Source organism: Hyperolius riggenbachi, chromosome 3, assembly GCF_040937935.1.
Source record: "Hyperolius riggenbachi isolate aHypRig1 chromosome 3, aHypRig1.pri, whole genome shotgun sequence".
NCBI lineage: Eukaryota > Metazoa > Chordata > Amphibia > Anura > Hyperoliidae > Hyperolius > Hyperolius riggenbachi.
In genome coordinates this window covers 437,504,263-437,517,106 of record NC_090648.1, presented here as the reverse complement: position 1 = coordinate 437,517,106, position 12,844 = coordinate 437,504,263, and the positions used below count along the sequence as shown (strand labels likewise).

At 42.4% G+C, this 12,844-nt stretch overlaps 1 protein-coding gene across 13 annotated transcripts in view; it reads right to left on the bottom strand.

The window, feature by feature from the left end:
* Positions 1 to 12,844, bottom strand: part of WNK1 (WNK lysine deficient protein kinase 1) — a 262,349-nt gene that overhangs the window by 43,539 nt on the left and 205,966 nt on the right. For all 13 annotated transcript variants that reach the window (XM_068277690.1, XM_068277692.1, XM_068277694.1 and 10 more), the window contains one exon: positions 2,676 to 2,740. In XM_068277690.1, the coding sequence (XP_068133791.1) occupies positions 2,676 to 2,740 (65 nt within the window). The remainder of the gene's footprint in view (positions 1 to 2,675; positions 2,741 to 12,844) is intronic.

Sequence of the window (12,844 nt, the reverse complement as noted above, 5' to 3'; positions counted from 1 at the left end):
TGGTACACTTCCTAATTCAGTGTTCTTGTATTGGTGGCAGATAGCAGTATGCCAGGCCTCGGTTTCCTCTGTGTGGAATAACAGATCTGTTTTTATTCTGGGTTTAGATGAGAAGTCTGCATAAAGAGTCTCTGGGTTATCTTGAATTATTTTCTGTTTTTGAGCTTTCTTAGCTTTCTTGCTTTTGCTCTTGGGTGTGTAAACAATCTCCAGGGTGTCAGACAGAGACCCCCTGCTGGCTGTGCTGGGCTCATCTGTAACATGGCTAGTCTTTTGTTCTGCTGGTTTTAAGCTTTCCATTGTAAAATGGCTAAGTAAACTGTTCTTATTTCTATAGAGAATGTAATATTTAGCAGAATGCCCTTACCTCAAAGGACTCAGTTCTGCAGACTTGGCCGATTCTGGAGATGGTTTCTGCTGTTAGGATCTGTTGGTTGACAGGATTTGGTTTGCTGCTGCTGTTTGCTTTCCTTTGATCTTCTCTGCTTTTCCTCTGAGTGGTCCTCTGAGTGGTCCAGCTTGATAATCCTTTTTGGTGTCTTTTTATTGTTTTTCCTTTTCATTCAGATTGTTTGCATTTTAAGCTTTACTCTTCCATAGGTTGCTTCATTTTTCAGATTATTTCCCTTTAGTTGCTCATTACAAGGTAAAATTAGGTGGGTTTTCAGGAGCTCATGCTTAGAGCTGCTTCCATCTCAAAAGCTATGTGTAATTACATGAAATGTTTTTCAGTATGTAATGAATTTTTGCCACCAGGAGATGGCAGTGTTGGATAAGAAATGCCTTGAATATTGTAAATGGGACGCCGTTCATCCCCACGATTCCGCCGTTATAATAATAATGAGTTTATTCAAGTTAGAAATAAGGGAATGATTACTTTATAAAGATCATTCTTACAGGATGGCAGTTTTTAAATGTAACTTTTGGTGTAATCCTTTATTTTATATACACCCACTAACTTGGAGGTTTGCCATATACGGATACATAGACATCCGGAAGTACGGGTTGTATCTGTATACGGAATGTAATTAACTTCCGGAAATACGTATTGCTCCCATAGGGAGGCGGAAACGGAAGTGATGGTGTGTGGAGCGCACCACCATCTTCCTGGAAGTGCTGATAGCGTTCTCCGGAGCGGCTTCCCCTGCACACTTGCAACCTAATTAAGGTAAATACTATAAAAGGGTATATCCAGCCACTTTGTCTTTTAGTCCCTGATGAAACTTTGACAGTGAAACCGGTCGGACGAGGCGGACGTGTGGCTGGACGGCGTCCTATGTTTTAAGTGCTGTTTTTCCTTGTGGGTCCCTGTCATAAGGGCCCAGATGTGAGTGACTTTTAAAAAACTTTTATGTTTTTTTAAATGAGATATTAAAATCGCTGTAGATACGCTTAGATGTGCGTTTGTCTCTTTGCATGCCTCATTTTTGGTGAAATACTGCAATTGAGGATTAGATTGCTCGGCTTGTCTGGAGAGGAGGCCGGCTGCGAAGATACCTGCTGCTGACCTCATTAAGCCATATTGCAGACCCTGTAGTTAAGGTCTGTGATAATCTGGTAAGCGTATTATTTTTATGGTGTTTTCGGTGGTGGACACAAGTGAATTCGCGCTGAAGTGTACTATTTATATAGATTTACAAAATTGGATGAACACCAGCTGGCTGAGGCTGAACTCTGACAAAACAGAGGTGTTGATGGTAGGTGGTCCACACATGATGGATAAAGTTCAAAACGCTCACCACCTCAAACTAGCAATTGGGGGAGATACTGTACAGTATAAAGACTGTGTGAAACCTTGGGGTGATCCTGGATGGAAATCTAAAACTCAAACAGCAGATATCAGCTGACGTCAAGTCTTCCTTCTTCCATCTAAGAAATATAGCAAAAATCAAACACCTTATCCCAGCTGAAGACCTACCTGCCCTGGTTCATGCATTTGTATCCTCCCGCCTAGACTACTGCAACGCCCTGTTCATCGGATCTACAGAAAAGGTTCTGCGCCCCTTACAGCTAGTACAGAATGCTGCAGCCAGACTTCCTAGCCAATGCCCCCCGCAGCTCACACATCACCCCAGTACTGCAAACTCTTCACTGGTTGCCAGTAAAATGGAGAATCAATTTTAAGATCTGCCTGCTGACATTCAAGGCTCTACGCCACATGGGACCCAAATACATAGTGGATCTATTGGAACTTTATGCCCCTTCACGCACCCTCCGCTCTGCCAACAAGATGAAGCTGATTATTCCCAGGATACACTTAACATTTGGTGCTCGGGCCTTTTCCTACGCAGCCCCTACTCTATGGAACTCACTTCCACAATCAGTACGAGAGGCTCCCTCTCTGGACAGCTTTTAAAAAAAGGCTTAAAACTCACCTCTTTTCCCTAGCCTTTGAGACTGCATAATGCAGGGTCACAGCGCTTTGAGTCCCCAGGGAGAAAAGCGCTATATAAATATTTTTATTATTGATAACTCCTTTAAGGACTACAAAACTCACAGGAGAAGAAGACTTTACAGGTCTCCAGTACTTGAGGTCAGCTATATTGCCCTGATTTCAACACAGACTTCGCACAACCCTAGAGCATTGTAGGTATGTTGCTGGTAGAATCTACTTTAGGTTTATTTTCAGTAACCTAAACCCAGTTAGGAAAAATAATATCTAGTGATAAACCTACCTGGAATCGCCCCATTTTCTTAACTCCACCAGCCATCTCCCCTGCTTGGGTGGCTTTCACCGGCTCTGCAATGGAAGACACAAACAAGATAAACATAATGGCTTTAGCAAAATTTACAGCTGCTAAAAGAACATAATGCTGTGCCCAGGAAGAGCAGAGGTTCTAAGTAATATGTTGGCAGGCATGGGAAGGTGAGATTCTGGTTATGTAAGTATATTACAATTATGACCCACAGCATAATCTGTATTAAAGTCTTCAGTATTTTAAGAACACTCTGCCACTGTATTCTCAGAGATAAGGTCAATGTGTTTTGCATACAAATAATAGTGAACTGTGAGAATATAGACCAGAGGTCTCCAAACTTTTTCGGTCAAGGGCCGGGTCAACGTACTTCAGACTGCTGGGGGGCCAGAACATACATAAAATGATGTTGAATAACATTAAAATGAATCTAGGTATTGATTCCCCCCAATCATGCCTGGAGGAGAATTCCCATCAGCATGCGGCGCCCGAAGACCGTCTTTGTGCACCAGACAGTGAAGCATACCCAGGTGACAACCTGCCGTCCAGTTGGACAGCAGTGTCACCTGATGCAGACTTGGATTGGAAGCCAGCGTACGACTTCCCGCTGGCTTCTACAGTATGTGGATGGGTGATGCCAGCACTGCTATTCTATATTCGGGCCGCCGATATTTAAAGGTGCAGTGGGCCGCATCTATAAGTTATAGATTTTGTGTTTGGGGGGCCAGTGCAAAAGCCTCGGCGGGCCGCATTCGGCCCACGGGCCTTAGTTTGAGGACCACTGATATAGTCCATCAACTCAAAATAATCCGTTTTATTGGTTGTGGTTGATGTGGGCTTTGGTGCATGAATTCAGCACCAGGGTTGACTGACTAAAGGTAACTATTGGTTAGTATTCAAATTGGGGGAGGTTCATTTTTTTCACAATTTAAAGGGATAAAAGCAAGAAGCTTTGAATCAGGATGATGCCATTTATTGACTAACTTAAAAATAGAACAGTAAGATTTTGGCTATTGTGTCTCATCAGACACAAAATCTGTATGCTGACAAGTTGTTAAAGTGTAAGTGTCGGGCATAAAATAAAAAATCAATTCTTTATCTTTATCTGGTAAACAAGTGATAAGGATGCTAACCAGGAAATCCAAAAGTTAAAATCACTATTACTTTTTTGTTGATAAATGATCATTCCTCAGTTTACCTGACTTATTTGGTACACACAAAATTTGGTACACAAAAAGGAAGTTGCAGGGCATGCTGGGTTGTCCTTTTCTACTTCCCCTCAGACTTAACTAATGCAGCCTGATTGGCTGAAGCCTCTTTCCCTCCTGTTTTCCCCTCCCACACCTCTGTTCCTCTCTGATTGACCAATATTTCTCATGCTGAGACAGTGCACTTTCTATAGTGAAGGGCAGGCAAATCAGGCAGAGGAGACTAAGTGAAGAAATGACATCAGAATTGGCTTCAAAATAGCCACACTTAAAATGGGAAATAAGGATTTTCTCTTTTTTTACTGTAGAAAAATCACTAAAATCAAAATGTGGGACAGTGCAATAGACATGAAGTCTGTGCAGGCGCTCAACATAAATGATAAAAGTCCACAGTCCCAGACCAGTCTGTATTCAAACGGACCCAGACGGTGGATACATTTCTGTGAACTTATGATACCAAGTACTCTCACCAGATCAGTTGGCTGACTCAATGACAAATCAGCAGACACAGCATGTACATATACTCCAATGATCTCCCACTGTTATTGGCATCTGTAGATTCAAACACAATATGCGGACATAGCGTAATACTGCCGTAGATCACAGGATTAAAAGTGACTGTATAATTCACCCTGTGTCAGGTGATCAAATTTGTGTTCCCACCACCGGCAATGCAATGGTTAACTGCTCACCAGATTCCAATGCTGACCCTCAGATTCGATCAGCAATGTGCGCTTATGTTTGGATCTTTTCTATTCAGATGGGATGCACATTCCTTAAGGACTGAAACAAATGCTACCATAGCGTGATACTGTATTTATTAAAATGTTAAAAACATAGTATTGCACTTACAAAAGTAGACATCAATCAGTACATAAAGTACAATCCTCGGCAATCTGTGATAGGTTCCTCTGTATCCTGAATCGCGTCTCCCAGTGCGACTTCCGCCAGAGGCCACGCCTTACTAGTTTCGTCAATGTGACTCATCAGACATTGACGAAACTAGTAAGGCGTGGCCTCTGGCGGAAGTCGCACTGGGAGACGTGATTCAGGATACAGAGGAACCTATCACAGATTGCCGAGGATTGTACTTTATGTACTGATTGATGTCTACTTTTGTAAGTGCAATACTATGTTTTTAACATTTTAATAAATACAGTATCACGCTATGGTAGCATTTGTTTCAGTCCTTAAGGAATGTGCATCCCATCTGAATAGAAAAGATCCAAACATAAGCGCACATTGCTGATAGAATCTGAGGGTCAGCATTGGAATCTGGTGAGCATTTAACCATTGCATTGCCGGTGGTGGAAACACAAATTTGATCACCTGACACAGGGTGAATTATACAGTCACTTTTAATCCTGTGATCCACGGCAGTATTACGTTATGTCCGCATATTGTGTTTGAATCTACAGATGCCAATAACAGTGGGAGATCATTGGAGTATATGTACATGCTGTGTCTGCTGATTTGTCATTGAGTCAGCCAACTGATCTGGTGAGAGTACTTGGTATCATGAGTTCACAGAAATGTATCCACTGTCTGGGTCCGTTTGAATACAGACTGGCCTGGGACTGTGGACTTTTATCATTTATGTTGAGCGCCTGCACAGGCTTCATATCATTTATTTAGGGAGGCATTTCCCATCCCACTGTGCGGCGACCCATACCTGTTTGCTCCATTGTTTGTGAAACCATCTAGTTAATTGGAGGAGCGCCTATAACCACATTAACTATACTAGTGCAATAGACATGTTATGTAAGTAGAGCAAGTATTTATCTACTTACTGTATATATGTGTTTTTTGAGATAGTATGGCTGACAGCTGCTCTTTAACCATTTCAGCCCAAAGGATTTTTCACTTTATGCAAAAGAGCAATTTTCACCTCCCATATAATAAGTTTATCACTACTTACCACAATGAATTGATCTATATCTTGTTTTTTTCCCGCCACCAATTAGGCTTTCTGTGGGTGATACATTTTGCGAAGAATTATTTTTGTCTAAATGCATTTTAACACGAATATTAAAAAAAAATGGAAAAAATTCATCACCTCGCAGTTTTCGGACATTATAGATCTAAAATAATACACACTACCACAATTAAAACCTATGTATTTTATTTGCCCATTTGTCTTGGTTATTACACCATTTAAATTTTGTCCCTATCACAATATATGGCGCCAATATTTTACTTGGATGCAAAACTGAAAAAATGCACCTTTATTTCCATCACTATTTACAAGCTTATAATTAAAAAAATGGCCACAATATACACTTCTCACATGCATATTTAAAAAGTTCATACCCTTAGGTAACTATTTTTTAACTAATTTTTTCTTTAAAAATTTTATTTGTGGGAAATAAACAGTTAATTTCAACTAGTTCTCCGCCCGCGTACAGTATATCTACGCTCCTTTGGACTTCACTTCCCCGCCCGGAGCGTAGATATACGTACCCCCGCCGCTGTCCGCTCTCCCGCTCGCACTCCCGCGATCATGCACGCAGCTGCCCACTCGCCCGGAGATCAATGAACGGGAAAATACATTCCCGTTCGTTGATCTCTGCCCCGCAATGATCTGCTGCATCCGCTAAGCAGCGCGATCATTGAGAAAAAGAAAAAAAAAATCCCAGCCTCTTTGTACTTCCTCCAAGCTTCCGGAAGGACGCTTGGAGGTCGCATTAAACTGTTGCCATCTTGTGGCCAAATAGTAAACTACACCCTAAACTATTTTTCACACACACATAAATTACTTATACACAAAAAATTAACTCATTACCTCCCACACTCCCCTTTTTTTTGTAATTAAAAAAAAAATAAAAAAATTTACAATTAAAAAAAATACATAAATAGTTACCTTAGGGACTGAACTTTTTAAATATTTATATCAGGAGGGTACAACACTGTTACTTTATAAACTATGGGCTTGTAATTAGGGATGGACGCAAAACTGAAAAAAATGCACCTTTATTTCCAAATAAAATATTGGCGCCAAACATTGTGATAGGGACATAATTTAAATGGTTTTATAACCGGGACAAAAGGGCAAATACATTTCATGGGTTTTAATTACAGTAGCATGAATTATTTAAAAACTATAATGGCCGAAAACTGAAAAATAATGTTTTTTTCCCATATGTTTTCCTATTTTCCCATTAAAACACATTTAGAATAAAATTATTCTTGGCATAATGTCCCACCGAAAGAAAGCCTAATTGGTGGCGAAAAAAACAAGATATAGTTCATTTCATTGCGATAAGTAATGATAGAGTTATAGGCGAATGAATGTAAGGAGCGCTGAAAGGAGAAAATTGCTCGGATGCTGAAGGGGTAAAACCCCTCAGTTGGGAAGTGATTAAATGTAATAATGTGTGTTTATTGTATTTTAAAAAAATATGTATGTAGATGTAGTTTTACTATTTGGCCACAGCGTTTTTTCCCCAGTCCTCCTAGCTTCCAGGAAGCATATAGAGGACTTAAACTTTTTTTTTTTTCCCCCAGAAAGACCGCGGCCTCTGATGAGAAGCTGTCTGTATTTTTGCTGGGTTCCCATTCATTGATCTCTGGGCTACCAGGGGGTGGCAAGCGAAGCCGGGAGCGGCAGCACAGTAGCAGCCTGGACGTGAGCATCACACCCAGGCGACATAAATGGTTAAATTACACAGCTATATACAAGTATAAGTTGCCCACACACAGAATGCCACCCAATGGCCTCAATTCACTAAGCATTACCGCATTCGGTAATGCTTAAAACAGTTGATTTTACCGAACACCTTCCCAAATTCCAATTCACTAAACCTATTACCGCACAGAAAATTAGAGAGTTATCAACTAGTGAGGTAAATTGCAGACTTGTGCAGTAATTGCCTCAAGAAATTACAATTCACAAAGATTTACGAATTCGGTAAATTTGGCAAAAGTGTTCAATATTTTTCTCCAGCCGATAACTCACTCTCTCAATGCTCTCTGTGCAGTAGATCTGACAGACAGGCAATAGGGAGAGCCAGGCAGCCAATAGGGAAGGTGGATCTTCACTGTGACAGTGCAGGGGAAGTACATTTTTATGAAGCTTTGTTGCATCGCCTTAGATGTGAAAATCTGTATTCTGGCATACAGAAGAGCTCCCCTTGTGGCTGCAGCACTGGACAGAAAACCCCAACTCATACAAACCGCTTCTTGCCTCACTGCTGATCTGCTACACGGATGGTATGTGACTTACAGAGCATGGCTTAGGGCCAGTTTCCACTATGAAGTGATTTGAGTGCGGTTACCTAGCCGCATCACTTCCGCTGCCGTTCGCTTCACTTCCGCATCGAGAGATGCGGAAGTGTGTGGAGGGGATGGCAGGCGTCAGATTCTCGGATCACTCCGCACTGTTCCATTGGTTTCAGGACACCCGCGTTGCGATGCTGCTATGTAGCCGCATCGCAACGCATGTAATGGAAATGGGCCCTTAGAGAATTGACTCATGTTTGTTCAGTAAATTACCGAACTTCTACCTCATGCGAGAAATTTTTAGCGAATTTGGAAAAGAAGTGTAAAATACAGAATGTGGTATTTTACCGACCGTAATGATTTTAACAAACTGCCTTTAGTGAATTCAGGTCCCTCTCTGGCCTGAATCTGATCAGAGAACTATTGAATCCTCCCATACACGGAAAACCCGTTGAACCACAGCACTGCAGGGTTTGATACAGTGCAACGTTATGGGCCATCAATCTACTGCTCCCCCGCCACGTCCTATTGACCAAAAATTTCCAATCAAACTTGATTGATCAATTTTTTACAGCAAATCGGTCAAAATTGCGGTCGAAGTGGCTTGTTGCACTACAGTTTTCCGTGAGATTTGATCAAATCGATAAGAGTTTGGCTTGCTTAATGCTCGGTACACACAATGCAATTTTCTGCCAGATTTACTGTCAGATGAATTATTTCCAACATGTCCGATCCATTTTTCATAGACGTGAATGGGAAAAAAAAAATCGATAAAAAGAAATGGATCGGAAAAGTTGGAAATAAATCGATCTGACAGTAAATCTGTCAGAAAATTGCATGGTGTATACCTAGCATTAGAAATAGGATAATACTGAATGGGTGAAGATTATAGTTAGAAATGAGCCAACATTAAGTAGGGGAGGTATCCAGCATCAGTACTGAATTAAAGTACACCCGAACTGAAAGGGCTATGGAGGCTACCATATTGATTTCCCTTTAAAGGAAAACAAACGGGAAAAGGAAAAAAAATGTATACATACCTGGGGCTTCCTCAAACCCCATCCGCATAGATTGCTCCCACGCCGCCGTCCTCCAATGTCTGCAGCTACGAGAACCGGGTCCCATCACCGACGTCATCGGAGCCAGCCTACGCAGGAGAAGTGCATCCTCTACGCATCTCTCCAGCGGCTACTGTGCACTTCTCTTACTCTAGACTGGCTACGACTGACGGCAGTGTGGGGACAAGGTTCTAGTAACTGCAGACATCGGAGGACAGCAGCGTGGGAGCGATCCAGGCGGATGGGGCTGGAGACAGCCCCAGGTATGTATCTTTTTTTTCCCATTTCATCTCTGGTTCACTTTAAACAATCCCACTTTAAACGATGTCCTACTGATCCGCTTTAGCTGCTGTAGTGTCTGAATTACTCACATGAAACAAGCATGCAGCTAATCCAGCCAGAAATAGCTGATCTGCATGCTTGTTCAGGGTCAATGGCTAAAAGTATTAGAGGCAGAGGATCAGCAGGGCATCCAGGCATTGTGCATCATTTAAAAAGAAATAAATTTGGTAACCTTCATATCCCTCTCATTTAAGGGACTCCGAGCACCTCTCATAGGCCTTTAAGCCAGAAGACTTCCAACAAAGTCGTGCTATGACCCCTCTGGAGGAGCCTCTTGCAATGGCCATGCGTGTCACTTCCTCTTCCTGCTTCATTCAGTGATGCATGTCTCTAACAGAAAAGACAGCAGTGACCCGGAAGTTATAACATAGCCAGGATGGCAGCCGCGATTTTTAAATTGGAATCGAACGAAAACTATTTGGTGTAGAACGGCGATTCCGGCATCAAATGAAAGAGGAGAGCACAAGCTACAGAAAGGTATGCATCTTTAAAGAGAATCTGTAAAATCAAAAATTCCCCTGGGGTGTACTCACCTCGGGAGGGGGAAGCCTCAGGATCCTAATGAGGCTTCCCACGCCGTCCTCAGTCCCTCGGGGGTCTCGCTGCAGCCCTCCGTACAGCGGCGAAATATTTACCTTCCCGGCTCCTGTGCAGGCGCTCTGACGGCTGTCGGCTCCGAAGTAGGCGGAAATACCGGATCGCCGTCGGGTATGCTCTTCTGCGGAGGCGCAAGTCTCCGGCGCTGGCGCAGTAGAGCGGACCCGACTGAGATCGGGTATTCCCGTCTACGTCGGAGCCAAAAGCAGCCACAGCGCCCCCCGCTGGAGCCTGCAAAGGTAAATATTGAATTAACAGTCGGGTCTGTCGGGCCGCTGTTCGGAGGGCTGCAGCGAGACCCCCGTGGGACGGAGGACGGCGTGGGAAGCCTCATTAGGATCCTGAGGCTTCCCCCTCCCGAGGTGAGTACACCCCCGGGGAATTTGAGGTTACAGTGTCTCTTTAAGTACTATGCAGTACTGATCAGAGTCTTAAAGGCATACCCATGAGAGGTGCTCGGAGTCCCTTTAAAGGGGAATTGAAGTAAGAGGGATACGGAGGCTGCCATATTTATTTACTTTTAATCAATACAAGCTGCCTGGCAGCCCTGATGGTCTATTTCTCTGCAGTAGTATCTGAATAACACCAGAAACAAGCATGCAGCTAGTCTTGTCAGATCGGACTTTAAAGTCTGAAACGCCTGATCTGCTGCATGCTTGTTCAGGGGCTATGGCTAATAGTATTAGAGGCAGAGGATCAGTAGGGCTGCCAGGCAACTGGTATTGCTTAAAAGGAAATAAACATGGCAGCCTCCATATACCTCTCTCTTCAGTTCCCCTTTAAGAAAAGAGGTAAGAATTAAAAATTGGTTAAAATTGTGCAGAGAACGAAGTGTTCTGAGAGGGGATATAAATATGCATTATTTACAGCCAGATGAACTGCGAAGTTTAAATGAAGTAAATATAGCTGATAACAGTGCTGCATAACGGAAAAACTGTGCCAAGAACAAAGAGTACCCATACCCAAATTAGTCAGGACTATACTCACTTCAAACATTCAAGACTCTGTGGTGGACTTTTAAAGGACAACTGAAGTGAGAGTGATATGGAGGCTGTCATATGTGTTTCCTTTTAAACAAAACCAGTTGCCTGGCTGTCCTGCTGATTTTTCATGCATCAGTAGTGTCTAAATCGCACCTGAAATAAGCATGCAGCAAATCCATTCAAACTTCTGTCAGACACATCGGATATGCTGCATTTTCAGGATTTATAGCTTAAAGTATTAGAGGCAGAGGATCAGCAGGACAGCCAGGCAATGTGCATTATTTAAAAGGAAATAATTATGGCAGCCTCCATATCGCTCTCACTTCAGGTGTCCATTAAAGTGATGGTTTATTTTACTAGCCAATAGGGAAATAAAAATCAGGCTACTTCAGTTCTTTTTTAAAGGGACTCCGAGCAGTGCAGAAACTATGGAAAGATGCACATCATTTTAAAGCTCTCTTTCTCCTCTTTCCAATGATATATAAACCGCCGCCCTACGCCTTTTAGTTTTCGCTATTTTTGCGATTGAAATTGCCGCAGCCGCGATTTCGATCGCGAAAATAGAGAAAACTAAAAGGCGTAGGGCGACGATGTAGGTGTCGTCAGAAAGAGAGCTTTAAAATGATATCCATCAAGCCATAGTTATATTGTATATAACTTTTTGTCAAAGTCAGCAGCTGCATTCAGCAGAATGGAGCTGCTGACACTGGGGAAAGTGTCGTCCTGTGTAATACAATATAACTACGGCTTGATGGATATCATTTTAAAGCTCTCTTTCTCCTCTTTCTGACGACACCTAAATCGTTGCCCTACACCTTTTAGTTTTCTTTATTTTTGCGATCGAAATCGCGGCCGCGGCAATTTCAATCGCGAAAATAGCGAAAACTAAAAGGCGTAGGGCGGCGGTTTATATATCATTGGAAAGAGGAGAAAGAGAGCTTTAAAATGATGTGCATCTTTCCATAGTTTCTGCACTGCTTGGAGTCCCTTTAAAAAAGAACTGAAGTAGCCTGATTTTTATTTCCCTATTGGCTAGTAAAATAAACCATCACTTTAATGGACACCTGAAGTGAGAGCGATATGGAGGCTGCCATAATTATTTCCTTTTAAATAATGCACATTGCCTGGCTGTCCTGCTGATCCAGGTGTAGGGCAACGATTTAGGTGTCGTCAGAAAGAGGAGAAAGAGCTTTAAAATGATATCCATCAAGCCGTAGTTATATTGTATTACACAGGACGACACTTTCCCCAGTGTCAGCAGCTCCATTCTGCTGAATGCAGCTGCTGACTTTGACAAAAAGTCGCCCTGTGTAATACAATATAACTATGGCTTGATGGATATCATTGCTCTCTTTCTGACGACACCTACATCGTCGCCCTACGCCTTTTAGTTTTCTCTATTTTCGCGATCGAAATCGCGGCTGCGGCAATTTCAATCGCAAAAATAGCGAAAACTAAAAGGCGTAGGGCGACGGTTTATATATCATTAAAAAGAGGAGAAAGAGAGCTTTAAAATGATGTGCATCTTTCCATAGTTTCTGCACTGCTCGGAGTCCCTTTAAATCTGCTCTACTCTAAGTGAAGTGGAGTAATTCCCACACTGAAGTAAAGGGAAATTCTTTTGAAACAATACCCTGTGGATCTCTCCGGCTGCAATAGTGTCTGAATCACACACCTGAAACAAGCATGTGGCTAATCAAGTCAGACTCCATTCAGAAACATCTGATTTGCAGGCCTGTTCA